The sequence below is a fragment of the Somniosus microcephalus genome, chromosome 7 (genome assembly GCF_052327205.1).
Source record: "Somniosus microcephalus isolate GS21.2 chromosome 7, FLI_Smic_1.0, whole genome shotgun sequence".
NCBI classification, from domain to species: Eukaryota; Metazoa; Chordata; class Chondrichthyes; order Squaliformes; family Somniosidae; genus Somniosus; species Somniosus microcephalus.
The window spans coordinates 278269645-278297242 of record NC_140993.1 but is presented as its reverse complement, the minus strand read 5'-3'; the positions used below and the strand labels follow the sequence as shown (position 1 = coordinate 278297242).

Here is a 27598-nt window from a genome sequence, read left to right as displayed (position 1 = left end):
AATGTATTTCCTTCAGGTACGTATCCAACTCCCTTTTGAAAGCCATGATTCAGTCTGCCTCCACCACCCTCTCAGGCAGTGCATTCCAGATCACCACTTGCTGCGTAAAAAAGTTATTCCTCATGTCGCCTTTGCTTCTTTTGCCAATCACCTTAAATCTGTGTCCTCTGGTTCTTGACTCTTCCACCAATGGGAACAGTTTCTCTCTACTCTATCCAGACCGCTCATGATTTTGAACACCTCTATGAAATCTCCTCTCAATCTTCTCTGCTCTAAGGAGAACAACCCCAGCTTCTCCAGTCTATCAACGTAGCTGAAGTCCCTCATTCCTGGAATCATTCTCGTAAATCATTTCTGCACCCTCTCCATGGCCTTCACATCCTTCCTAAAGTGCGGTGCCCGGAATTGGACACAATACTCCAGTTGAGGCCGGACCACTGTTTTATACAGGTTCATCATAATTTCCACACTTTTGTACTCTATACCTCTATTTATGAAGCCCAGGATCCCGTAAGCTTTTTTAACCGCTTTCTCAACCTGCCCTGCCACCTTCAACGATTTGTGCACATATACCCCCAGGTCTCTCTGTTCATGCACCCCCTTCAGGATTGTACCCTTTAGTTTATATTGCCTCTCCTCGTTCTTCCTACCAAAATGTATCACTTCGCACTTTTCTGCGTTAAATTTCATCTGCCACATGTCTGCCCATTTCACCAGCCTGTCTATGTCTTCTTGAAGTCTATCACTCTCCTCCTCACTGTTCACTGTACTTCCAAGTTTTGTGTCATCTACAAATTTTGAAATTGTGCCCTGTACACCCAGGTCCAAGTCATTAATATACATCAAGAAAAGCGGTGGTCCTAGAACCGACCCCTGGGGAACACCACTGTGTACCTTCCTCCAGTCTGAAAAACAACCATTCACCACTACTCTCTGTTTCCTGCCACTTAGCCAATTCCGTATCCATGCTGCCACTGTCCCTTTACAGCCAATGAAGTATTTTTGAAGTGTAGTCACAATTGTAAAGTAGGAAACATAGCAGCTAATTTGTGCACAGCAAGGTCCCACAAACAGCAACGAGATTAATGACCAGATCATCTGTTTTAGTGATGTTGATTGAGGGATAAATGTTGGTCAGGCCACCGGGGAGAACTCACCTGCTCTTCATCAAATAGTGCCATGGGATCTTTTACATTCACCTGAGAGAGCAGACGGAGCCTCGGTTTAATGTTTCATCTGACAGACGGCACCTCTGACAGTGCAGCACTCATTCAGTACTGCACTGGAGTGTCAGCCTAGATTTTGTGCTCAAGTCTCTGGAGTGGGACTTGAACCCACAACCTTCTGACTCAGAGGCGAGAGTGCTGCCACTGAACCAAGGCTGACACTACGTCCTTTCCCTCAAAGGTCAGGGAACATGTAGGGCAACAGAAGCTTCAAGCAGAGCGACAACAAAGAGGGTGAAATGTATATAATTGATACTTAATTTAAAATATCCATAAGAGTGATTGGATTCTGAGTACTGAATACAGTCCCCCCACTCCAAAGATGTGCGGGTTAGGTTGATTGGCTATGATAAATTGACCCTTAGTGTTAGGGGGATTAAATACGTGGGGTTACAGGGATAGGGTGGGATATGTGTTGGTGTAGGGGTTACGGGGATCGGGTGGTGGCCTCTATCTGCACTGTGGGGTTTCTGTGTGATTCTGTGTGACTTATTGCGGGCGAGTTTATGTTAAGACAATTTGCCCGTTATATGAGATGACCGGTATAACATGGAAAAAATACGTATTTGAAACATACTTTAATGAAACTTATATAAAGGAACTGTGTGAGTGTTAGAATCACCCAGCTTTGGGACACCTCATCTAAAGTGCTCCCGCACTGTCAGGTCAGGAGAGAGATTCAAATTAAACAAACTTTATAAGGAAACATGTCTGTGAATTTCCCCCAATCCTTATTCCTGGGACAGACTGCATCTTTTAGGGATCAATAAATACTTGATATAAAACTGTCATCAGGCAGTGTTTGTGCCCCACTTTCCCATTAACTCTAAGCTACAATCAGTTTCTAATCTTGGGACACGGCTTCAGACGTCAAACTGCAGGGATCAGATGCTGTCCGCTGGTACTCAGTGTAGAGCAGGGTCAGTGTTAACGTTTGACAGACTTTATGGCAGGTAAGCACCACTTTTAATACAGTAAGTTGTTATTGCCTGAAGGATGTTTAAAGTCTTGAACTGAATGTTGCCACAGCTGCTGGAGCTTTGTACTTTGACTCGAAAGCCTATTATGCTGGCTACAATTTGCAGAGCGTGATGTAGATTAACAAAGACTGAAATTAATTGGTGAAAGAGTTGCTTTTTGTTTTTCTTGGAGGGTATTAGATTGAATACAAAATACATGTTGAGCTGCAAAAAAAAACTAGCATTTCTGTTTCTGCCCGAAATAAACGGAGTGCTGAAGACACTGTAACCAGCAACTTTGAAATTGATGTTAATGCAAATGTTATGGTTATCACTTTTTGAATGATATAAGCGACTGCCCATTTTAAATGTGGAGGTGTTCCTAATTTTACATCCATTCAAATTAATGGAGGAAAATATTTTTCCTGATCAGCATTGCCTGCCAGCACCGTTCCTCAACGAAAATATCTGACTGGGAAAATCAAGCCTCAACATGGATATTCTCTGGAAAGTAAACGACACTCAGCTCTGGCAACACAGTGTAAAATCACAACTTACTGTTAACGCAATTTTACAATCACAAAGCTTGAAACGGTGCCAAGATAAAACACCTAACATTTTCACAGGATCAAACAATCTGAATAACTGAGGTGTCAGCCTTGGCTAAGTTGTAGTGCTATCGCCTTTGAGTCAGAGGGTTATGAGCACATAATCTAGTCTGGCTCTTCTGTGCAGTATTGAGGCAGTGCTGCACTGTTAGAAGTGCTGTCGTTCAGATGAGACATTAGACCGAGGCTCCGTCTTTCCTGTCGGGTGGCCATAAAAGATCCCGTGGCACTATTCGAGAAAGAGTAGGGGAGTTCTCTCGGTGTCCTGGCCAACATTTAGCCCTCAACCAGCACCTAAAACAGATGATCTGGTCATTTATTTAATTGCTGTTTGTGGGACCTTTGTGCGCAAATTGGCTGCCGTGTTTCCTACATTACAACAGTGACAACACTTCAAATATACTTAATTGGCTGTGAAGTGCTTTGGGATGTCCTGAGGTTGTGAAAAGCGCTGTATAAATGTAACTCATCTCTTTATTACTGTCTCCCTCCAAGGCAGTAATTTTGAAGGAGTGCATGCTACATTTTCTGTAATCTTGATGCAGAAAGTGAAAGAGCATGTGTGTCATATAAAAAATGGTTACGACTTGATAATAACAGTAAGCTCAGCACTGGGATTTAGAAAATAGAGCAAAACAAAGAGGGAGGGAAATAAACTAGCTCTGTGTACTGCAACCAGTCCAAAGTGACTCCCAATGACATTTATGCATCCAAACAGCTCATGTACTTGTGTTGCTTAAGACAATTTGACAGGTTAGACAATAAGTACATATTATGAGCAAGATTACAGCCTGTTCTGGCCAATATTTATCTCTCAATTAACAGCACTAATAAAACAGATTATCTGGTCATCATCACATTGCTGTTTGTGGGAGCTTGCTGTGCGCAAATTGGCTGCCGCGTTTCCTACATTACAACAGTGACTGCACTTCAACAAGTACTTCATTGGCTGTAAAGCGCTTTGAGATGTCCTGAGGTCATGAAAGGAGCTATAGAAATGCAAGTCTTTCTTTCTTTTCTTGTTTAAACAGAGGAAATAATTCTGTTTATATAATGTCTTATCACATCCTCCGGACATTCCAAAGCAGTCACGATTGTTACATGGACAAACATGGCAGCCAAATGCACACAGTGAGGTCCCACAATCTCCAAAAGAGATTAATGACTAATTAAACTTGTGTTTAACAAGATACTGGGAAAATGCTCTGCTCCTCTTCAAATTGTGCCATAGGATCTTTGATTTCAACTGAAAAGGGAAACTAGGCTTTGGTTTAACAACAATCCCTTGATACTGCACTGAAAAGCCATCCTAGAGGATGTGCTCAAGCCTTTGAAGTGAAGCTTGGGCCCACAATTGTAAAAAATTCACCTTAGGCCAAGGTTTGGAAATCAAAATGGAACACATCACTTTCCCCTTAACATTGCGTTGAAATGTTGACAAAGGATGAGCAACCAAACAAGTCTACCACAATGATGTTCACTAAGAATTGCTCTGTGATACATGTACATTAGGTCATTGGAATTACAAACAATCAGTGACCACTTCCTAACAAGTCAAGAAATTTGTATGTTGCTGCTACATTACCTCAAAACTGTGGAGGCAACAGTTACATTATGGGGAACATCTAGAAAATAATAATAGGATTAGGCAGAGTCAACACAGATTTATGAAAGGGAAATCGTGTTTGACGAATCTGATAAGAATTTTTTGAGGTTGTAACTGGCAGAATAGATAAGGGGGAACCAGTGGATGTGGTGCATTTGGATTTTCAGAAGGCATTCGATAAGGTGCCACACAAGAGGTTATTAAACAAAATTAGGGCTCATGGGATTGGGGGTAATATACCAGCATGGATTGAGGATTGGTTAATGGACAGAAAACAGAGAGTAGGAATAAACGGGTTATTTTCGGGTTGGCAGGCTGTAACTAGTGGGGTACCACAAGGATCAGTGCTTGGGCCTCAGCTATTCACAATCTACATCAATGATTTGGATGAGGGGATCAAATGTAATATATCTAAGTTTGCTGATGATACAAAGCTGGGTGGGAATGTAAGTTGTGAGGAGGATGCAAGGAGGCCTCAAGAGGATATAGACAGGCTAAGTGAGTGGGCAGGAACATGGCAAATGGAATATAATGTGGAGAAATGTGAAGTTATCCACTTTGGTAGGAAAAATAGAAAAGCAGAGTATTTTTTAAATGGTGAGAGATTGGGAAATGTTGGTGCTCAGAGGGACCTGGGTGTCCTTGTACACAAATCACTGAAAGTTAACATGCAGGTACAGCAAGCAATTAGGAAAGCAAATGGTATGTTGGCCTTTATTACAAGAGGATTTGAGTATAAGAGTAAAGACGTCTTACTGCAATTATATAGGGCCCTGGTGAGACCACACCTGGAGTATTGTGTACAGTTTTGGTCTCCTTACCTAAGGAAGGATATACTTGCCATAGAGGGAGTGCAACGAAGGTTCACCAGACTGGTTCCTGGGATGGGGGGATTGTCCTTTGAGGAGAGATTGAGTAGACTAGGCCTATATTCTCTGGAGTTTAGAAGAATGAGAGGTGATCTCATTGAAACATACAAAATTCTTACAGGGCTCGACAGGGTAGATGCAGGGAGGATGTTTCCCCTGGCTGGGGAGTCTAGAACCAGGGGTCACAGTCTCAGAATAAGGGATCGGCCATTTAGGACTGAGATGAGGAGAAATGTCTTCACTCAGAGGGTGGTGAATCTTTGTAATTCTCTACCCCAGAGGGCTGTGGAGGCTCAGTCGTTGAGTATATTCAAGACAAGAGATCGCTAGATTTTTGGCGACTAAGGGAATCAAGGGATATGGGGATAGTGCAGGAAAGTGGAGATGAGGTTGAAGATCAGCCATGATCTCATTGAATGGCGGAGCAGGCTCGAGGGGCCAAATGGCCTACTCCTCCTATTTCTTATGTTCTTATGCACCTCTGACCTACAGTATTAATTTTGTTGGGACAGAGAAATCGCTACAGTGCAGCATAGGTTCACTATCAGTTACAGCTATCATGGGCTTTGGGTGCCACATCAGTAATCTGTATCAAAGCAGACTCACCAACATGTGCCAGATGACAGCTTACCTCATTTGAGTGAGTTCTGTTCTGGTGCTTGGCCCGGTCAGATGCGTTGGAGAACGCTTTGTTACAGCCTTCGTGCTCGCAGACATACGGCTTTTCTCCAGTGTGAGACCGCAGATGTGTTTTCAAGTTTTCCAGTCTGGAGTAGGCCTTTGTGCAGCCTTCAAACTATAGAAAAAAAACTTGCGGTAAATGACCTGCAATCATTTGGATCTTTTAAAGTTACATACAGGAGAATACGCAAATAAAACTATTCATAAATGACACTTTGAATCTTTGAGTTCTGAATTGTTTTCCATTAACTTTGCCATGGTGATGATATGCTAACAATAACCCAAAATTTATGTTCATTTAAAATAAGAGCACAGCTGGTGGATCTTAAATGGTAACTTATTTGTTTTTTGATTCTGTCAGTGCTCTGGAGAATTCTGCATTCTTGCTCAGGCCAAACAGATCTGCCTGCTGAGCTGACTCGTTCCAATTTCCTGTACAGAATCCACTTGCGGGTAGGATCACATTCTGGTGACTAAGCCTGTTCGCTACTTTTTCCTGCCTCTGCTGAAATGGCTATCCCTTTACCCTAAATCCAGGCCATCTCTGGACTCAGTGGGCCTTACTCACTTACACCGTAGAGTTATCCAGTCACAGGATTGAGTTGTATTGATACTGGGGTTGGACCTACTGTACTGTTAATGACATTTCTATAGTCCCAACCTGTTAATAGGCCAGGTTGACTGACATTCTATCTAGGTGCCCATGCCTATTTTTTCCCCCAGACAGGGAGGCATTAGCCTTCACAATCTGAGTTAGGGCAGATGCTTTGACACTTCGCTATGATAGAGCTTCTGCTAATTAAGTATCTAGTAGCACCACTTGGTGCAAGGGAGAGGGTCTGGAGACGGTTATGCTTTGGCGAGGTCTAATGGAGACACACAGTACAAACTATGCAGGTGACAGCTGCTATCAGTTCCAGGGTCCAAGGTAAGTGTTGCCTGTAAATCGGCTGATCTGGTGTCCAGGAAGTGGTCTGTTGGAAGCGAGCCCCTGCTAGCACCGTGGTAATGTCCTGTGAAAGCTGCAACTGCTCCAATGTCATTAAGTCCCCCAAGTGGATGAAGGTCTGCACTTTCTTAATAAGAGCTTTTGCCAGCCTAATCTAGATTGCACCCAAACAAGTCAGTCATCAAATTAGAGGATCAGGTAACCCAATGAAGCATAGACAAAAAAAAAGGATTGCATTTATATAGCACCTTTCACGACCTCAGGCCGTCCCAAAGCGCTTTACATTACTTTTGAAGTATAGTCACTGCTGTAGTGTAGGAAACGTAGCAGCCAATCTTCGCACCGCAAGGTTCCACAAACAGCTATGAGATAATGACCAGATAATCTGTTTCTGGTGATGTTTGCTGAGCGATAAATATTGGCCAGGACACTGGGGAGAACTTCCTTGCTCTTCTTCGACTATTGCCATGGGATCCTTTACATCCACCTAAGGGTCATTGGAAAGACGGTATCTCCGATAATGCAGCACTTCCTCAATACTGTGCTGAAGTAAAGAAATACAAGCTGCTGTTGTTGTTGTTGCTGAAGTGTTAGCCGAGATTTTGTGCTCAAGTCTCTGGAGTGGGACTATGAACCCACAACCTCCTGACTCAGAGACAAGAGTGCTGCCCACTGAGACAAGTCTGATAACTAATTATAAATACACCTTACAGGGAACAGAACTGAATACTATGGAAGAAGAAAAAGATCTCAGTATCATAATTCACCACCCTCTAAAGGCTGATGACCAATGCCATGAAGCTATATCTATTTTGACCATGTACAAGACCTTGGTTAAGCCTCATTTATAACACTGTATCCAGTTATGGTCCCCTGACATGGTGGGTAATATTGCGACTCGAGGTTCAGAGGAGGGGGGGGGGGGGGCGCAGAAGATTTATTTCCAGTTGAAAATATCTTAGCTTTCCAGATAGGCTCAAAAAGCTGGGTCTAAATACACTTTAGAAAAGTGAAGACTTAGGAGCAATTTGCTCGAGGTCTAGAAAATATTGAAGATTGTTTGAATTGGATAGGTTGAGAAGGACCAATTAATAAGTTACGCAAGGGTAGAACTAGGTTAGATGGTAGGCGGTTCTTCTTTTCCCAGAGAATATGTCTATGGGACAAGTTACCAGGTTGTGCGGTGAGTGCTGATTATTGTGTACCTTCAAAAGAGAGCTAGACTGATTCCTGGCTGGGACAGAGACATGTCATAGAAAAGGTAGGTGCCAAGTCAAATAAGTCATGGTCAATTTGATCTCCTCATTGGTTTTGATTGCCTGGAGAGTCTCTGAATCAGACTATATCTCGCCAACATCAAAGATAGGCTATACGAAGCTTCAACTGTAATGACTTGGATCTTAAATTCTCTTGACATAAATGCCAAATCGTAAGAGTTGAGACCCAAAGGGTCTTTTTGTGGTGAATGGCTAACCTGGTGCAAGATTATAATGTTAAACAAGTTATCCACTTGTGTCAGGTGTTGGAAAGAACATTGCTAAATAGCACTTTGGCTTGTTGGGTTTTCTGAAGTGAAACTCACCTGATTCTGCCTTGGGTATGGGCACTGAGAATTCCTGAGAGGACCACACAACCAAATCCAAACATAATGTACTCATGATATTTCTTTTATCAGTCCTTACTCAAGGTAAGTCAAGTATAACAAATTAATTTTGTTTCTCTTGTGTGCTGTTGGTAACACTACAAGTGGATACTCAGCCACAAAATTCACTCTTTGATAGGAATTCTTTCTTTATAGACATGGGACAGACAATGTCTGATGTTGAAGACCTCAATCTTTACCAAAACCAGTATCAAAAGTTGCCGTAGCAACCAAATCAATGCTTTTGTTTCTATTGCTGATTTCCCCTCCCCTCCTCCCCAAGTTTGTTTTTTAATTTTGATATGGACTCACTGAAGCCTAACCCGACCATTACTCTTTACCTTCACTTGTGGTAGACTGATGAATGTTCAGTTGTGCATTTTACACCAATCCCCATATCTGAATAATTCTGATTGACCACTCGTTATACAATTTAAGCACAATTACCGAAAACATAACTGCCCATCCCTATTAAACTATACAGTAAAGTGCTTATCCATCTTTCAGATGAGACGTTAAATCAAGCCCGGCTACCTAATCAGGTGAACGTAAAAGATCCCACGGCACTATTGCAAGACGATCAGGAGAGTTCTCATGAAGTCCTGACCAACATTCCTCTCTCAACCAAAATTATTAAAAAGGGACAGATTAAATCCTAATTGACTTATTTTACTGTTTGCGAGATCCTGCTGTTTGGACACTGAATGCTGCATTTGCCCAAGTAACAACGGTGATCATACTTCAAAAGTAACTAATTGACTGTGAAGTGCTTTGGGACATCCTGAGGATGTAAAAGGCGTCCTTTAGATGCAAACTCTTCATTTCTTTATCTGCACAAAAAGGGGAGTGACTTCCCTGCAGTTCTGTAAACCATGTAGTTAACAGTTAATCTCCCTAAATTCCCACTGCAGTTACTGGAGCAGTCGCCTCTCATCTGTACATTTGTTGTACCTGGAAATCAATGAAACATTCACGTGAAAAAAACATCTGAACTGTCAGATGGAATTCCATGTTATCCCAAAATATACAGGCAAAGCCATCTTATGTCAGATGGAAAACTTTAGTGGAAGATTTAGCAATAACATTCCATTTGATAACGTGCCACATTTCCTCAAAGTATCACATTTAACAAGCTCTGTGCCAATGCCCGGGTTCAAAAGACTCTATGATGGATAATGGCATTACTTTGGCAATGCTTCATTCCAAGTGTTACAATGCGCATTAATCTGTCTGTATTACAGACTCGGATGAAAATAAAGTATTTTTGTATTTTATGGAAAAGTAATTTTCAGGTGGTTCTTTGAGCCCATGCCAACAAAAGCTACGCCAGCTTCAGTGGGACCCTGTAACATCAAGGCCTCTGGTTGAACAATGATGACGTTACAGGAAGTTGCATAGAAACAATGGCCCAGAACTTGTGATCGGAGGTTTCCCGCGGGCGGGTACCTCCAACCTGTAAAAAATCTACGTATTTACCTGGTGGCCCGGGAGGTATGGAGGCTTGCGATCCTGGGCCTCTCTGGGTACACGTGGGCAGAGGCTCACGTACCCCAGGGGCGCATGCGGTTTGCAAACGCCCCGGGATCACGTGGGCCAGCCCAACCAATAAAAGAAGGGAATCCCTATTCATGCTTATGAGAGTTGCTTACGTACAGAACTCCCAGAAGTATGAATGGGGATCACTTAAAAAATACATTAACATATGAAATAATTTTTTTATTACATTATTTAAAATTAATTAAAATGCCATTTAATTAAATATTTTAAACAAAAATTTAATTTTTTGAAATTTTTTTAAATATATTTTAACGGGGCTAAAAAAAACTTGCCTTATTGGACAGGTTTTTTAATGTAGAAATGAGTGATAACATTTTATTTTTCTATTTCTTAAATCTCTTATGCTGTTAAGGCAGGCCTGACGGCTGCTTTGACCAGGCGTAAGAATTTCACAGGCATTCAGCGGGCGGAATTTGGGCAAATAGCGCAACTCTCCACCCGCAGAGGCCCAGCTCACGGGGATGCGGAGGATCTCTTGACAGATTGCAAGTTCCGGGTTTTAGCGCATGCGCTTCGCATACCTAAACCCGGAACTAGCGCGGCCCCTACGGCCGCGTACTAGGGTTGCAAAATACAGCCCAATATTCATTACACTGGATGAACTTTTTTAATTGCCTGCGGATAATTTTAGTCGTCAGCTCTGACAGGTGAATGTTTTGATTTCTTATTTCACTTGAGATATGGGTCAGGGACTTTGTTGGAAAACTGGCTCAGAATTTGGGTTTTGAATGACTTCCGACTGGAGATTAACCATATACGCAGTGGGAAATTTCCATTTAAAATTACTTCTGGCATGCCCCTTTCTATGTTAACTAGATTATTCTAATTTAGTCAGAAATCTGTCAATTTTTTGTAAAATTCATTCTCGGGATGTGGGCATCGCTGGCAAGGCCAGCATTTATTGCCCATCCCTAATTGCCCTTGAGAAGGTGGTGGTGAGCCGCCTTCTTGAACTGCTAGGTGATGGTACTCCCACAGTGCTGTTAGGGAGGGAGTTACAGGATTTTCACCCAGCGACGATGAAGGATCGGCGATATACTTCTAAGTCAGATGGTGTGTGACTTGGAGGGGAACTTGGAGGTGGTGGTGTTCCCCTGCGCCTGCTGCCCTTGTCCTTCTAGGTGGAAGAGGTCGTGGGTTTGGGAGGTGCTGCCGAAGAAGCCTTGGCTTGTTGCTGCAGTGCATCTTGTGGATGGTACACACTGCAGCCACGGTGTGCTGGTGGTGGAGGGAGTGAATGTTTAAGATGGTGGATGGGCTGCGGGAGAGGACTCTTCCCAGTGTAAAGTGACAGAAGTGTGCTAGAAGTTACTTATTATTCCTGGAATAAATCGAGGAAAAAAATACAAGAAGTTTGTTTTACTGGTGCTGGGTAGACATTGAAAAAGTTTGACGAATACAGGAGTGAATATGCATTTGCTTAAATTTGTAGATGTGAAGATCATTTTGCTCTTGGCAACAGGACAGCGACCTTTGGTGAATAATGAGCAAGGCAACGTACTCAATGAACAGACTCACAGTGCACTTGTGTGGCTTCTCCCCAGTGTGTCGCCTCATATGAACCACAAGCATGTACTGGGCTTTAAATGGCTTCTGTTCTCGAGAGCAGTCCTGCCACCTGCACACAAACTCTTTCTTCTCTCCGTGGATGTGGTCGTTATTTATGTGCTGGATGGGGAAATAAAAAGACAAATCTTCAGTGCACGACACGTTACCTCATCTACAAACAGGATTAACAACTTCCTACACACTGGGACCTGTAAATATATTCAAAATACGTCAAATACGTACAGCCTACTCCTCATAATTCAAAGTTGCTTAATTTGAATTACTGGATACTTCACCATTGCTTCAGTTCAAAAGGACTTCCTCGGGGGTCTTCCGATCGTCTGCTGTAACTTCAGTTGAAAACCCACAGAACTGGCATTAGCGCCCGTTTACGCCACTTCCCCGGGTTCTACGCTAATCTTCTGCCAAAGTTATAGCGGAAGATCGGGAAACCCCATGGACGATCTACCCCAATATTGTCACAGAGTCATAACAGCACAGAAGGAGGCCATTCGGCCCATTGATTCCGTGCCGGCTCTCTGTAGAGCAATCCAGTCAGTCCCATTCCCCCGCTCTATCCCCGTAGCCCTGCAAGTTTATTTCCCTCAAGTGCCTATCCAGTCTCCCCTTGAAAACATTGAGTGTCTCCGCTTCCACCACTTCCATTGGCAGCGAGTTCCAGGTCCTCACCACTCGCTGCGTAAAAAAGTTTTCCTCACATCCCCCCTGTATCTCTTGCCCAAAATCTTAAATCTGTGTTCCCTAGTCCTTGTACCGTCAACTAGTGGGAATAGCCTTTCCCCGTCTAGCTTATCCAAACCCGTCATAATCTTGTACACCTCTGTCAAATCATCCCTCAACCTCCTTTGCTCTAATGAAAACAAATCCAGCTTCTCCAACCTGTCCTTGTAGCTAAGATCCCCCATCCCTGGAACCATTCTGGTAAATCTCCTCTGCACCCTCTCGAGGGTCTTCACACCCTTCCAAAAGTGTGGTGACCAGAACTGGACGCAATACTCCAGTTGTGGCTTAACCAGCACTTTAAAAAGGTTCAGCATAACTTCTCTACTTTTGTACTCAATACCTCTATTTATGAAGCCCAAGATCCCATATGCTTTGTTAACCACTCTCTCAATATGTCCTGCCACCTTCAGGGACCTATGCACATTAACGCCCAGGTCCCTCTGTCCCTTGCACACTCTTTAAAACTGTGCCATTAAGTGTATATTGCCTCTTCCTGTTCCTTCTGCCAAAATGCAACACTTCACGCTTCTCTGTATTAAATTCCATCTGCCACTTGTCTGCCCATTCTGCTAGCCTTTCTATGTCCTGTTGCAGTTGATTGGTATCATCCTCATTGTTTGCCACACCCCCAAGTTTGGTGTCATCGGCAAATTTAGAAATTCTACTCTGTATTCCAATATCCAGGTCGTTTATATATATCAACAAAAAAAGCAGTGGCCCCAGCACTGACCCTTGGGGAACACTACTGTCTACCATCCTCCAGTCTGAAAAACAGCCATTTACCACAACTCGCTGTTTTCTGTCCTTAAGCCAATTCCTTATCCAAGCTGCCACTGACTCACCTATTCCATGAGCCTCAATTTTGTTAACCAGCCTTCTATGTGGTACTTTGTCAAACACCTTCTGAAAATCCATGTAGACAACATCCATTGAATTCCCTTCATCAATCCTCTCTGTTACTTCATCAAAAAATTCAATTAGATTAGTCAAACACGATCTGCCTTTTACAAATCCGTGTTGGCTCTCCTTAGTTAGCTTAAACCTCTCCAAGTGTCTGTTAATTTTTTCCTTGATTATTGTTTCTAAAATTTTACCCACCACTGATGTTAAACTGACCGGCCTGTAGTTACTAGGATTGTCCTTGCACCCTTTCTTGAACAATGGTGTCACATTTGCCACTTTCCAATCCTCAGGCACCTCCCCCGCATCTAGGGAAGATTGGAAAATTATGGCAAGCCCTTCTGCTATCTCCGCCCCCAATTCCCTTAGCAACCTGGGATGCAAGCCTTCTGGACCAGGTGACTTGTCCACTCTAAGCATACCCAGTCTTTATAGTACATCCTGTCCATCAATTTTCACCCTTTCCATTGCTTCTACCTTTTCCATTTCTACCGATATTTTGTCAGCATCCACCTCCTTAGTAAACACCGATACAAAGTACTCATTGAGAATTCTAGCCTTGCCCTGCGCCTCTAAGCATATATCACCTTCTTTGTCCCTAATGGGCCCCACCCCGCCTCTTACTACCCACTTACTGTTTACTTGCCGGTAGAAGATTTTTGGGTTCCTGATGTGCCTCAATAAATCCGAGACTCGATGTTAGCAAAACAAAACAAGGCTTTTATTGACTTAGAAGGTAACACACAGAGGAGAGGTATCTTCCATCCAGAGGTCTGCCATACTGGATGTGATGCAGGCTGGGCCAGCTTACATAGGGGCCAGGTATGGGCGGAGCCCTACACACAGTACAATACAATGGTGAGGAAACGGAACTGAGGTAAGGGAAATGAAACTGAAACCAACCACAGTCACAGGCAGAGAATACCAATGAGTGATGAATGGAATACTTCATCACAGTTCCCTTTTATGTTAACCGCCATTCTACTCTCATATTCTCTGTTTGCCAATCTTATTTTCATCTTCACATCCCCTCTCAACTTCTTGTATTTGGTCTGGTTCTCCCTTGAAGAATTCACCTGACATGCATCATACACCCTCTTTTTTGTTTCATCATCTTCTCTATCTCCTTCGTCATCCAAGGAGCCTTTGCTTTGATTACCTTATCCTTCCCTCTTGTTGGAATGTACCGAGCCTGTACTTGGAACATCTCCTCCTTAAAGATCACCCACTGTTCCGTTATAGTTTTTCCTGTCAGTCTTTGGTTCCATTTTACCCTGGCTAGATCCTTTCGCATCCTATTGAAGTTAGCCCTATTCCAGTGTTCCAGTGTCCAATGTGTTGTAGTGTGGAGATGCCGGTGTTGGACTGGGGTGGACAAATGTAAGAAGTCACACAACACCAGGTTATAGTCCAACAGTTTTATTTGAAATCACAAGCTTTCGGAGCGCTGCTCCTTCATCAGGTGAAGTGGAGAGATGCATAAAGACACAGTTTATATAGTCAGAGAATAATGCCAGATGATTACAGGTAATCTTTCTAACTGCCATTTATCACACCTCGGCAGAGAGATAATCACAGCGATCAAAGGTGTGAATGGTGCCCAAACAGGTCAGTCAGGAAAACATTACATCAAAGAACAATGAGGTGGGGGTCACAAGGGTCAAATGTTGCAGATACTGGGGTCTGTATGAAAAACAAAAAACAGACAAAAAATCATTTTTTTTGCTGGAAATCACAGCAGGTCCGGCCGCATCTGTGTAGAGAGAACAAGCCAACGACGACTCGAGTCTGGATGACCCTACATCAGGTGGGGTTACATGTAGCGTGACATGAACCCAAGATCCCGGTTGAGGCCGTCCTCATGAGTGCGGAACTTGGCTATCAGTTTCTGCTCTACGATTTTGCGTTGTCGTGTGTCTCGAAGGCCGCCTTGGAGAATGCTTACCCGAAGATCGGAGGCTGAATGTCCTTGACTGCTGAAGTGTTCCCCGACTGGGAGGGAACACTCCTGCCTGGCGATTGTTGTGCGGTGTCCATTCATCCGTTGTCGCAGTGTCTGCATGGTCTCGCCGATGTACCATGCTCCGGGCATCCTTTCCTGCAACGTATGAGGTAGATAACGTTGGCTGAGTCACATGAGTATGTACCATGTACCTGGTGGGTGGTGTCTTCACGTGTGATGATGGTATCTGTGCTGATGATCTGGCATGTCTTGCAGAGGTTGCCGTGGCAGGGTTGTGTGGTGTTGTGGTCGCTGTTCTCCTGAAAGCTGGGTAATTTGCTGCGAACGATGGTCTGTTTGAGGTTAGGCGGCTGTTTGAAGGCGAGTAGTGGAGGCGTGGGGATGGCCTTAGCGAGGTGTTCGTCGTCATCGATGACATGTTGAAGGCTGCGAAGAACATGGCGTAGTTTCTCTGCTCCGGGGAAGTACAGGACGACGAAGGGTACTCTGTTGATTGTGTCCCGTGTTTGTCTTCTGAGGAGGTCTATGCGATGTTTTGCTGTGGCCCGTCGGAACTGTCGATCGCCGAGTCGAGCGTCATATCCCGTTCTTACGAGGGCGTCTTTCAGCGTCTGTAGGTGTCCATCGCGTTCCTCCTCGTCTGAGCAGATCCTGTGTATTCGCAGGGCTTGTCCATAGGGGATGGCTTCTTTAACGTGGTTAGGGTGGAAGCTGGAGAAGTGGAGCATCCTGAGGTTGTCCGTGGGCTTGCGGTAGAGTGAAGTGCTGAGGTGTCCGTCTTTGATGGAGATTCGTGTGTCCAAGAATGAAACCGATTCTGAGGAGTAGTCTATGGTGAGTTTGATGGTGGGATGGAACTTGTTGATGTTATCGTGTACCAGGTACATGGTACATACTCATGTGACTCGGCCAATGTTGTCTACCTCATACGTTGCGGAGCATGGTACATCGGCGAGACCATGCAGACACTGCGACAAACGATGAATGGACACCGCGCAACAATCGCCAGGCAGGAGTGTTCCCTCCCAGTCGGGGAACACTTCAGCAGTCAAGGACATTCAGCCTCCGATCTTCGGGTAAGCATTCTCCAAGGCGGCCTTCGAGACACACGACAACGCAAAATCGTAGAGCAGAAACTGATAGCCAAGTTCCGCACTCATGAGGACGGCCTCAACCGGGATCTTGGGTTCATGTCACGCTACATGTAACCCCACCTGACGTAGGGTCATCCAGACTCGAGTCGTCGTTGGCTTGTTCTCTCTACACAGATGCGGCCGGACCTGCTGTGATTTCCAGCAAAAAAAATGTTTTTTTGTCTGTTTTTTGTTTTTATACAGACCCCAGTATCTGCAACATTTGACTCCTTGTGACCCCACCTCATTGTTCTTTGATGTAATGTTTTCCTGGCTGACCTGTTTGGGCACCATTCACACCTTTGATTGCTGTGATTATCTCTCTGCCGAGGTGTGATAAATGGCAGTTAGAAAGATTACCTGTAAACATGACATTATTCTCTGGCTATATAAGCTGTGTTTTTATGCATCTCTCCACTTCACCTGACGAAGGAGCAGCGCTCCGAAAGCTTGTGATTTCAAATAAAACTGTTGGACTATAACCTGGTGTTATGTGACTTCTTACAATGTGTTGTAATCATTGCAAGTAAACACCCATTGCCTTAAAAGATATCCAAATTAATAGAAATTTAATTTTTTTTAAATGACATCAGTTTTATGTACGGTTAGTTAATTAATCGCACGGTGCTTAAAAAGATCACTGGTGTACTTGTTTTTACAAATTCACACTGGGTGTAGTTTGTGATTTCACTGTTGGAAAAATGTTACAGACATTTACCAGAGACAGCTCTTCAATGCACATTACTTTAAACCAGGCTGATACAACACTGCACAGGGCTACAAAGACAACAGCACATTACAGCAATGACAAGCCACACACAACTCTCAGAACTGTTCGGAGTTTCGGCCTCTGCAGAAATGAGGACCTCACTTAAAACTTAAACCAATCAGCTTTAGTACCATGAAAATCTGTCAGGGCGCTCATTCATACCATTAATGAGCAGACTGTTTCTAAAAAAAACACTTGTGCATCAGTTGCTTGAGTGTCATAGAGTCATAGAGTTTTACAGCACAGAAAGAGGCCCTTCGGCCCATCGTGTCTGCGCCGCCCATCCATCCCTGTCCAGTCTAATCCCATTTTCCAGCATTTGGTCCATAGCCTTGTATGCATTGGCATTCCAAGTGCTCATCCAAATGCTTCTTGAAAGTGAGTGGTGTGTTGTTGAATCGTTGGTCGTGAAAATGTGGCAACACAGCAATAGCTTAACCGCCCGCTCGCTATCAGAGCAGCACCAGAAATGATAGGAACGCTTGCAGTACCATAATTGTACCAGAAGAGGGCCCATTAGTTTCACTTTTGTGAATGAAAAGGAAGATGTAAACCTGAGGGGATCAGAATGGATTTTCTGTACCTGCATCTTTAAATACACCTAATTCCAGTCACATGTTCCCCCATTGCGCATGTATCCTTCAGTTTAACCAGGGTTGCCAAGCACTGGAGGACACATTAAGAATGTTGCCAGACAAAGCAATGTTAAACCACAAATTAGAAAGCATTAAGTGGTGTTAGTAACATGTCACTCCAGGCGGGCCCCACAGCAGACACATGTGGTTCTTTATGAGAGTCGCTCCTTTTATCGTTCAATAGTCTTCAGAATGGTCTGAGCGCACTCACTGACAGCAAAAAAAAGTCCAGCTATGCTTAGTTGTCCAATGGTTCAAAACATCCGCTGAATACTTGACAGCTTCATCAGCACAGTCAGCTGTTGGTGTTTAGGAGAGGGCGTTGATTGGAACGTGACGTCCAAAATGGCAGGTCGTTACACGCTGACTGGTGTCACGATCTGCCTACTCTGCATACTGCCGCGCACGCAGGCCCTGCCCGTGCCATCGCCCTCACTAGGATGGCGAACAGCGCAGACCGCGCCGGAAGTGGGCGGATGCGAGGCGGCAGCCATTTATATCGTCAAACCGGCCTTAACTGCTGGCACTAAGGTGCCGAATTTCACGGCCAGGATATTTTCAATACTTCGGCAATAGGTCATAAATATGTAGTATCTTCATATTTGACATTCAAAATATGAAAATACCAGATTAACTCCAAATACAGCAAAAGCCCTTTCAAAAAAAAAGAAACCTGCTACAATCGCTTAGATTTAATGCTGGCTGTTTATTGAACAATTTACTTTCAATTGTTTTCCTGGTTGGGTAATGCAAGATTACCTGGATTTTCAAAATCTACTTTGTTCCAATATCTAAACTATAATAATCCACAAAGAGAAAATACTGCAGATGCTGGAAATCTGAAATAAAAACAGAAAATGCTGCAGATACTCAGCAGGTCAGGCAGCATCTGTGCAGAGAGAAACACGAGTTAACATTTCAGGTCGATGACCTATAATAATCCATATTGCCCCATTCCGATATGAGTACATGAAGAGTCTAATGATAATGTCAATGGTTTGTAAAAGCATTCTGTGGCATGCAGCACTTCTTCCTTCCTACCCCCTCCCTTCAGGCAGTGTGCAAAATCAGAAAATTCACTCAAAACATATGTTTCAATCCTTTGAGAACGGCAGCAGCATTTTCAGTCTATTCCCACCTCAGGTACTGTGCATTAGAAAGTGCTCCGTCACTCTGCAGTCATCCATTCAAATACGCCGCATTGAAGGGTCAAGGAAACTACTCCAGCAGACGTTAAGAGGACCGAAAGCAAGTGTTCTGAAGCAGCACCTTCAGCACTCAGAGTGTTAATGTACTAAGTGTCAGTCGTGGCTCAGTGGTAGCACACTCGCCTCTAAGTCCGAGAGCTACCAGAGGTTGGCGAAATGCAGCTGGAGCAAAGGAAGTGGCGGCACCTCTGCAATCAGTAACACCAGTATTGTGAATCCAATCTGAGTTGAGGTGGTAGGGAGGAGGGTGGATGGGGGCAGGGAGGGGAAGAAAAGACAAGGGAAAAGGATGAGATGTGATGGAGGGAGGGGGCAAGGATAGGGGTGTAATGAAGGGAGGGACACAAGGGGGAGTAGGCACGAAGGACAGGAGGGGGATGGGAAAAGTCAATGAGCAGGTGTTACTGGGTCTCCAGCTCTGTTTCACATTCCTTCTTCTCACACTTGTGCTTCCAGTCCAGGCTCCTGTTCAAGATGTGGACCCTCCTAGATGATGGTGTGTAGCAGTACCGAGGCTCCCTATCGGTGGCTCTTCGTCCTGCTGTCTTGCCTGGAGTGCAGTGGGAGTGGGGTTGGAAGTCACTGCTGGCCATATATCAGTGGCTCTTGTTCTCAGGGGAAATGGTTTGCTCGGTCTCTCCTTGTTGTGGAAGATCCAACAAAGGGCGGGGGGGTGGGATGCGGGGGGGGCGGGAGAGCGGAGGGGGGGGGTGGAGGGCGAGGGGGGAGGGGATACATTTTTTGAGGCTCCCAGGAGCTTCCGCCGGCAAAATTTAAAAATCACCCATCACTACCTGGGGTGCAAGAGCTAGCAGTGCCGGTGGTCCTGGCGCCAAGACCACCATTAACCCACAGACAGATGTTAACCAATAGCTGGTGGTCTGACAGGGGCTTTTAAAAATCTTTTTACAGAGCGCTTGCGCTTGAAAAACTCCCCAGAGGAGGGAAGAAGAAGAAAATCTAATCCATGTATAATAGGTGTAGATTATTCTCTCGGTATAAAATACAACACACCAACTACTGTATGTCGCATAGCGTGACATCTTTAACACTGAACACAGCTATCACAGCGCTACCTACATGCATAACAGGTACTGCTGGTGCTTTGAATGAAACGTGCACCCCAAGTACCCAACTTAATATCAAATAGATTTTTCTGCCCAAAAATTACCAGATACTGTATATTGAATTTGAAATCACAATTTTGGAATCACAACCTCAGCATTGCTAGTATTATAACCAGTTAACTACTTTAACTAGTATTATAACCAGTTAACCAGCTAGTATTATAACCAGTTAACTACTTTAACCGGCACAGATTTGACTACAATAGGGCGGGAGTACAAGTCTAACATGAATGGAGGATGTTTTAATCCATATTTTATAGCTCAAAAGCATTTCAACATCTATTTTCTGTTATTCCTTTAATAATTCATTCGGAACTACAGGTGGTCATTTATAGGCCCACAAAACTGCAACTTTTTTTATTTCATTGACTGAGAAGGCGAGGTAAAAGAAAACTTACTTAAAGCCTGTGCGACTATAAGCAGCCAGATTACCCACGCACTTCAACAACCTGAGTAATGGGAGCCGCGTTGAAAAGTAGAAAGCTTTCGACTTAAAAGGTCAGGCTATTCTCTGTCGCTCGTGCCTTTCCATTGCATTTATCATATTTGTGTTGAATCCGTTATGACAACAGAATTACCATTCAGATGTGTATGCTGCTTCCAATCATTACATTTGCTCCAAAATAAAACCCCGCTGAGAACAAGAATTTTTCAAATGGTGTGGCCTGGAGTTCCAATGAAAAAGGAACACTGAGCGACACAATTAAATGTCGTGGTTGATGTACCCCACAAGGGCCGGGCAGCATTTTTGCAGCAACAAACAAGACTGAACATGCTTACAAGTGACTTATTCAAAGATGCACTGCAGTAACTCACCAAGATTACTTTGACAGCACCTCCTGCCCACCGAGAAGGACAATTAGCTATGTCCTTCATTGTCACTGGGTCAATGTCCTAGAATTCCTTTGGGAGCATCATCAACACAAGGAGATCGTTCACCACCACCTTCTCAAGGCAACTAGGAATGGGCATTAAATACGGCCTTTCCAGTGTCACCCATGAGAATGAATTTTTAAAAAATAATAGGAACTCTTCTGTGGGTGCGCACCTTTCTAATGCATAATCTAGGCTGACACTTCATTGTAGTACTGAGGGGAGTGCTGCATTGTCAGAGGTGCTGTCTTTAGGATGAGATGTCATGCCAAGTTCCAATGGTCCAAGTGGATGTTAAAGATTCCATGGCACTATTTGAAGAAGAGCGAGGTGTTCGGTTGATACCTTGGTCAACACTCCGCCCTCAACCAATTGCACCAAAAACAGTTTAACTGGTCATTCATCTCATCTGATTTATGTGGGAGTTGCTGTGCTCAAATTGGCTGCTGCATTTGCCCACAAAACAGTGATGACACTTCGAAACAAATTTATCTGTTATGAAGAGCTTTGAGGCATCCTGAAGGTATAATAAACTGCCATATAAACGCAAGTACTTCACTTTGATGGTTGGGTAAACGATGGAATGTCGATGCAAACAATATTTCTGCAAGTGCTGTATGGAGAAAGCTGAAGGAGAACTTCCAGCAATGAAAAGGCTAATACAATGTCAACATTTAACGTTCAGTGGAGTTGTGCCTTCCAAGTACGGATGTGATCACAAAGCACAGCAATCTCTCCTAGATCTGTGTTTCTCATGGATCATTCAAACACATTTTCAATTTACACATTAGGAATCAGAACCCTGAAATAAGAGGGATGATTTTCACACGGATCACTCCCAACGTACAGCAGTGCTTACAGGGAGCGGGGGTCAGGAATTCATGGCCTGCAGTCCCAAACTGCCGTCCGTTGATTTAAGCGAACAGGATATCAGAGGCCGTGGGCTTGCCGATTTCATGACCAGGTCTTCCTGTGTGTGCTGCTCCTCACCTGGGATGGACAATTAAGGAATCAGTCCTATGATATCTATACAGTAACTCCCAACGTACTGCATCTACGCTGTACTACAACGGAAGGATCTACAAACTTCACAACAGAGATGGTCTAAGAATGTTTAAATAAAGTGCTCATCAACTACATGGTATCATTGAAAAGATTATGCAGTTTATGGAAACTCTGATAATTTATGAGAAGTAGATAAAAGGAAGTAAGTTTTATGCCAGAATTGCTTGCAAAAGTAAAATGACTTTGTAAAAGTTAAGTCAGAAATGGACATTTAAAATATATATATATGACCACAACTAATACTAATTACATGGATACTCAGCATGAAGCTAAAGGAAATAGAAAACAGACATTAGTAAGAGGACGAGACCCCCAGTCATTGGAATGAGGACATATCTTTACACTTGTCGATAGCTCTCTCGCGTTACTTTACAGTTACCTCTGCTTCACTCAAAAAATCTAAAGCTAATTCTAATTAAAACTAGTGAATGACAAGATAAATGTTAAGAAGCAGCAGCTGCTATAGGTCACAACACAATACCATCTGTTACTGAAATCATTGTTTTAAAAGAAATTTACATCGATATTTTGAGGATTTTTAAAGTTTATATATATTTTTAGCGTGTCTCCATTTTTGACGGTCTTGACTCATAACTGATTGAAAAAAGATACAGGAAACTTTGTGCTATCCGGCACCCATGGGACCGAGCTGCTGCCGTTGCCTCAAAACTGCCATACTCTCCAGAGTTAATATTGAGAGATACGGAGATTCTTATCTCCATATTTGACAACAAACACTGTTGCTTAGCAACAGCTTCTAAACACTCGGGTGTGGCCTGCAAGCCTCTGTAGCTGAAGGTGTTGCTATAGCTACAGACCTTGCACAGCTTGACTGTTCAATCAAAGCAAAAAAAAAAAGAATAAAAAACGGCTGCTGATTTTTGCCGGTGGCTCCAGATTGCCGGATAGCTCACCTCCGGATAGCACAAAGTTTCCTGTACTTATAAAAAGAAACAGTAACAATCACTGCCACACTCGTGTTTATCTGCAGTGGTTCATCAGTACTAGCTACAGCTGCTGGAGTGTTTGCGTACATTGTCCCAGCCCACCAGCCCTTCGAACGCTCAACTTGCCATAGTGAGGTTTGAACTCACAGCCTCTGGGTTGCTAGTCCCATTAAGTAACTAAGTTGCTTTTGAAAGATTGTATGGATGCTACTTCAACCAAGGTTTGTGGCAGAGAATTCCACACCCTAAACACCCTCTGTGTAAAGACATTTTTTTCTAATCTCCCCTTTAATTCAATTTGTAGTTATCTTAAATGTGGGCTACTCTCATTACTGTCCGACTGACCAGTGGAAACAACCTATCACCACTTGCCTCGTCACAGTCCTTCATAATCTCGAAGACCTCTGTCAGGTCATCCCTCAACCTCGCCACTCAAAGGAAGAGAACCCCAACTTTCCAATTCTCTCTTCATAACTGTAACAGCTAATCGACGCTGCACCTTTCCACTGCTGTACACACTCCAACATCAGCCTATGGAAGACCCTGCAGGACGTTAACTCTTTGCTTTTGTATTTTGTCTCTAAATACAAAACCCAGGATTCCTTTCTATGCCCTTATCCACCTGGGCTGCCACCTTCAATGATCTGTGTGTCTGCGTACAATTTCCTTCCTCCCTCCCCGAATTGCTTCTGTCCTAAATGCTTCTTCTCAGTCTCTGATGGTCATTTCTCCACCTCCCCTCCCCGCCGGGGATGTGGTTTGAGATGGTTTGCTATGTTAAAGCCATGTGTAATTGTGAATAGTTTTGATTTCCCTATTCTGGCCCTTTTTACTCGCCACTTTTCCATATATCTTATAGGCTTCCCAACATGACAGTACAGTTCATAAATCTGCACTGCCACCGCTCCCACCCCACTATAAGAGAGATCTCTGATGGACAATGGTGCCATTAGCACCAACACTTCTCTGTACAGTACGTCATTTAAAAAACGGGAAAAACAATTCCTTTTCATGGTGTACGAACAGGTATTATAAAGTGCATGACCATTGGTTCAGCTGTGAATTATATGGCTAACACAACACTAGCCCCCAATTTCCTTGGGGGTTCGGCCAGTGAAACTTTGTCAGAATAACTCATTTAAGTGGCTTATCTGGGGTTTATTAAAGACAAATCATGTCTGACAAACTTGATCGAGGTCTTCAATGAGAGTTGATGAGGGTAGTGCAGCTGATGTATACGTGGACCTTCAGAAGGCATTTGATAAAGTCCAACGTAATAGACCTGTTAGCAAAATCGAAGCCCGTGGGATTAAATGGCCAGTGGCTGCGTGGATACGAAATTGGCTGAGAGACAGATAGAGTGCAGTGGTGAACGTTTTTTAATCAGACTGTGGGGAAGTGTATAGTGATGTCAACACCCCCAGACGTCAATATTGGGACCACTGCTCTTTTTGATATATATCAACCTGGACTTGGGTATAGGAGACATCATTTCAAAGTTTGTTGATGACAAAAAGCTTGGAAATGTAGTAAACCATGAAGAAGCTAGTAGCAGACTTCAGGAGGACATAGGCAGGCTAGTGAAGTGGGCAGACACATGATAAATGAAATTAAATGCAGAGAAGAGTGAAGTGATGAGGAAAAATGAGGAGAGGCAATCGAAATTAAATAGTACAATTTTAAAGAGGGTGCAGAAAGAGAGAGACCTGAAGATGTTCATACACAGATCGTTCAAGGCAGCAGGGCAAGTTGATAAGGCTGTTAAAAACATACAGGATCCATGGCTTTATAAATAGTGTCTTAAGAGTACAAAAGCAAGGAAGTTATGGTAAACCTTCATATATTACTGGTTAGAAACATAGAAGATAGGAGCAGGAGTCGGCCATTCGGCCCCTCGAGCCTGCTCCGCCATTCAATGAGATCATGGCTGATCATCCAAATTCAGTACCCTGTCCCTGCTTTCTCCCCATACCCCTTGATCCCTTTAGCCTTAAGAAATATATCTAACTCCTTCTTAAATATATTTAATGAATTGGCCTCTACTGCCTTCTGTGGTAGAGAATTCCACAGGTTCACCACTCTCTGGGTGAAGAAATTCCTCCTCATCTCAGTCCTAAATGGCTTACCCCTTATCTTAGACTATGACCCCTGGTTCTGGACTCCCCGACCATCGGGAACATCCTTCCTGCATCTAGTCTGTCTAGTCCTGTTAGAATTTTATAAGTTTCGATGAGATCCCCTCTCATTCTTCTAAACTCCAGCGAGTACAAGCCCAATCGACCCAATCTCTCCTCATACGTCATTCCTGCCATCCCAGGTATCAGCCTGGTGAATCTTCGCTGCACTCCCTCCATGGCAAGAACAACCTTCCTCAGATAAGGCGACCAAAACTGCACACAATACTCAAGGTGTGGTCTCACCAAGGCCCTGTACAACTGCAGCAAGACATCCTTGTTCCTGTACTCAAACCCTCTCGCTACGAAGGCCAACATACCATTTGCCTTCTTAACCGCCTGCTGCACCTGCATGCTTACTTTCAGCGACTGGTGCACAAGGACACCCAGGTCTCGTTGCACTTCCCCTTCTCCCAATCTATTGCCATTCAGATAATAATCTGCCTTCCTGTTTTTGACACCAAAGTGGATAACCTCGCATTTATCCACGTTATATTGCATCTGCCATGCTTCTGCCCAATCACCCAACCTGTCCAAATCATACTTGAGTTTCTCGGCATCCTCTTCACAGCACACATGCTCACCCAGCTTTGTGTCGTCTGCAAACTTGGAGATATTACATCTAGTTCCCTCGTCCAGATCATTAATATATATTGTGAATAGCTGGGGTCGAAAGACCGATCCCTGCGGTACCCCACTAGTCACTGCCTGCCACTCGGAAAAAGAGCCGTTTATTCCAACTCTTTGCTTTCTGTCTGCCAACCAGTTCTCTATCCAAGTCAATGCCTTGCCCCCAATCCCATGCGCCTTAATTTTACATGCTAATCTCTTATGCGGGACCTTATCGAAAGCCTTTTGAAAATCCAAATACACCACATCCACTGGTTCTCCCTTATCTATTTTACCAGTTACATCCTCAAAAAATTCCAGTAGATTAGTCAAGCATGATTTACCGTTTGTAAAGCCATGTTGACTTTGTCCGATCCTGTCACTTTTTTCCAAGTGCTCTGCTATTACATCCTTTATAATGGACTCTAGCATTTTCCCCACTACCAATGTCAGGCTTACCGGTCTGTAATTTCCTGTTTTCTCTCTACCACCCTTCTGAATAGTGGGGTTACATTAGCTATCCTCCAATCCATGGGTACTGTTCCAGAGTCTATCGAATTTTGGAAGATGACCAGCAATGCATCTACTATTTCTAGGGCCACTTCCTTAAGTACCCTAGGATGTAGATTATCAGGCCCTGGGGATTTATCGGCCCTCAATCCCATCAATTTCCCTAACACCAATTCCCTACAAATACTGATTTCTATCAGTTCCTCCCTTTCATTAGACCCTATGTTCCCCGACATCTTTGGGAGGTTATTTGTGTCCTCCTTTGTGAAGACAGAACCAAAGTATGTATTTAATTGGTCTGCCATTTCTTTGTTCCCCATTATAAATTCCCTTGATTCTGACTGCAAGGGACCTACGCTTGACTTCACCAATCTTTTTCTCTTCACATATCTATAAAAGCTTTTACAGTCAGTTTTTATGTTCCCTGCAGGCTTACTCTCATACTCTATTTTCCCCCTCTTAATTAATCCCTTTGTCCTCCTTTGTTGAATCCTAAACTGCTCCCAATCCTCAGGTTTACTGCTTTTTCTGGCCAATTTATATGTCCTCTCCTTGGATCTTATGCTATCCCTAATTTCCCTTGTTAGCCACGGCTGAGTCACCTTTTTTGTTTTATTTTTATGCCAAACTGGGATGAACAAATTCTGTAGGCTTCATAGAGTCATAGAGTTTTACAGCACGGATAGAGGCCCTTCGGCCCATCGTGTCCGCGCCGGCCATCAAGCCCTGTCTAATCTAATCCCATATTCCAGCATTTGGTCCGTAGCCTTGTATGCTATGGCATTTCAAGTGCTCATCCAAATGCTTCTTAAATGTTGTGAGGGTTCCTGCCTCCACAACCCTTTCAGGCAGTGAGTTCCAGACTCCAATCACCCTCTGGGTGAAAAAGTTCTTTCTCAAATCCCCTCTAAACCTCCCGCCCTTTACCTTGAATCTATGCCCCCTAGTTATTGACCCTTCTACGAAGGGAAAAAGCTCCTCAGTATCCATCCTATCTATGCCCCTCATAATTTTGTACACCTCAATCATGTCCCCCCTCAGCCTCCTCTGCTCCAAGGAAAACAAACCCAATCTGCCCAGTCTCTCTTCATAGCTGAAGCGCTCCAGCCCTGGTAACATCCTGGTGAATCTCCTCTGCACCCTCTCCAAAGCGTTCACATCCTTCCTGTAGTGTGGCAACCAGAACTGCACACAGTATTCCAGCTGTGGCTTAACCAGTGTTTTATACAGCTCCATCATAACCTCCTTGCTCTTATATTCTATGCCTCGGCTAATGAAGGCAAGTATCCCATATGC

At 43.8% G+C, this 27598-nt stretch overlaps 1 protein-coding gene across 3 annotated transcripts in view; it reads right to left on the bottom strand.

Annotated features, from left to right (window-relative positions):
- Window positions 1-27598, bottom strand: part of LOC147115355 (transcription activator GLI3-like) — a 422057-nt gene that overhangs the window by 19935 nt on the left and 374524 nt on the right. For all 3 annotated transcript variants that reach the window (XM_085993896.1, XM_085993898.1, XM_085993897.1), the window contains 2 exons: window positions 11616-11765; window positions 5900-6064 (listed from right to left, as the gene is read on the bottom strand). In XM_085993896.1, coding sequence (XP_085850022.1) covers window positions 5900-6064; window positions 11616-11765 — 315 coding nt within the window. The remainder of the gene's footprint in view (window positions 1-5899; window positions 6065-11615; window positions 11766-27598) is intronic.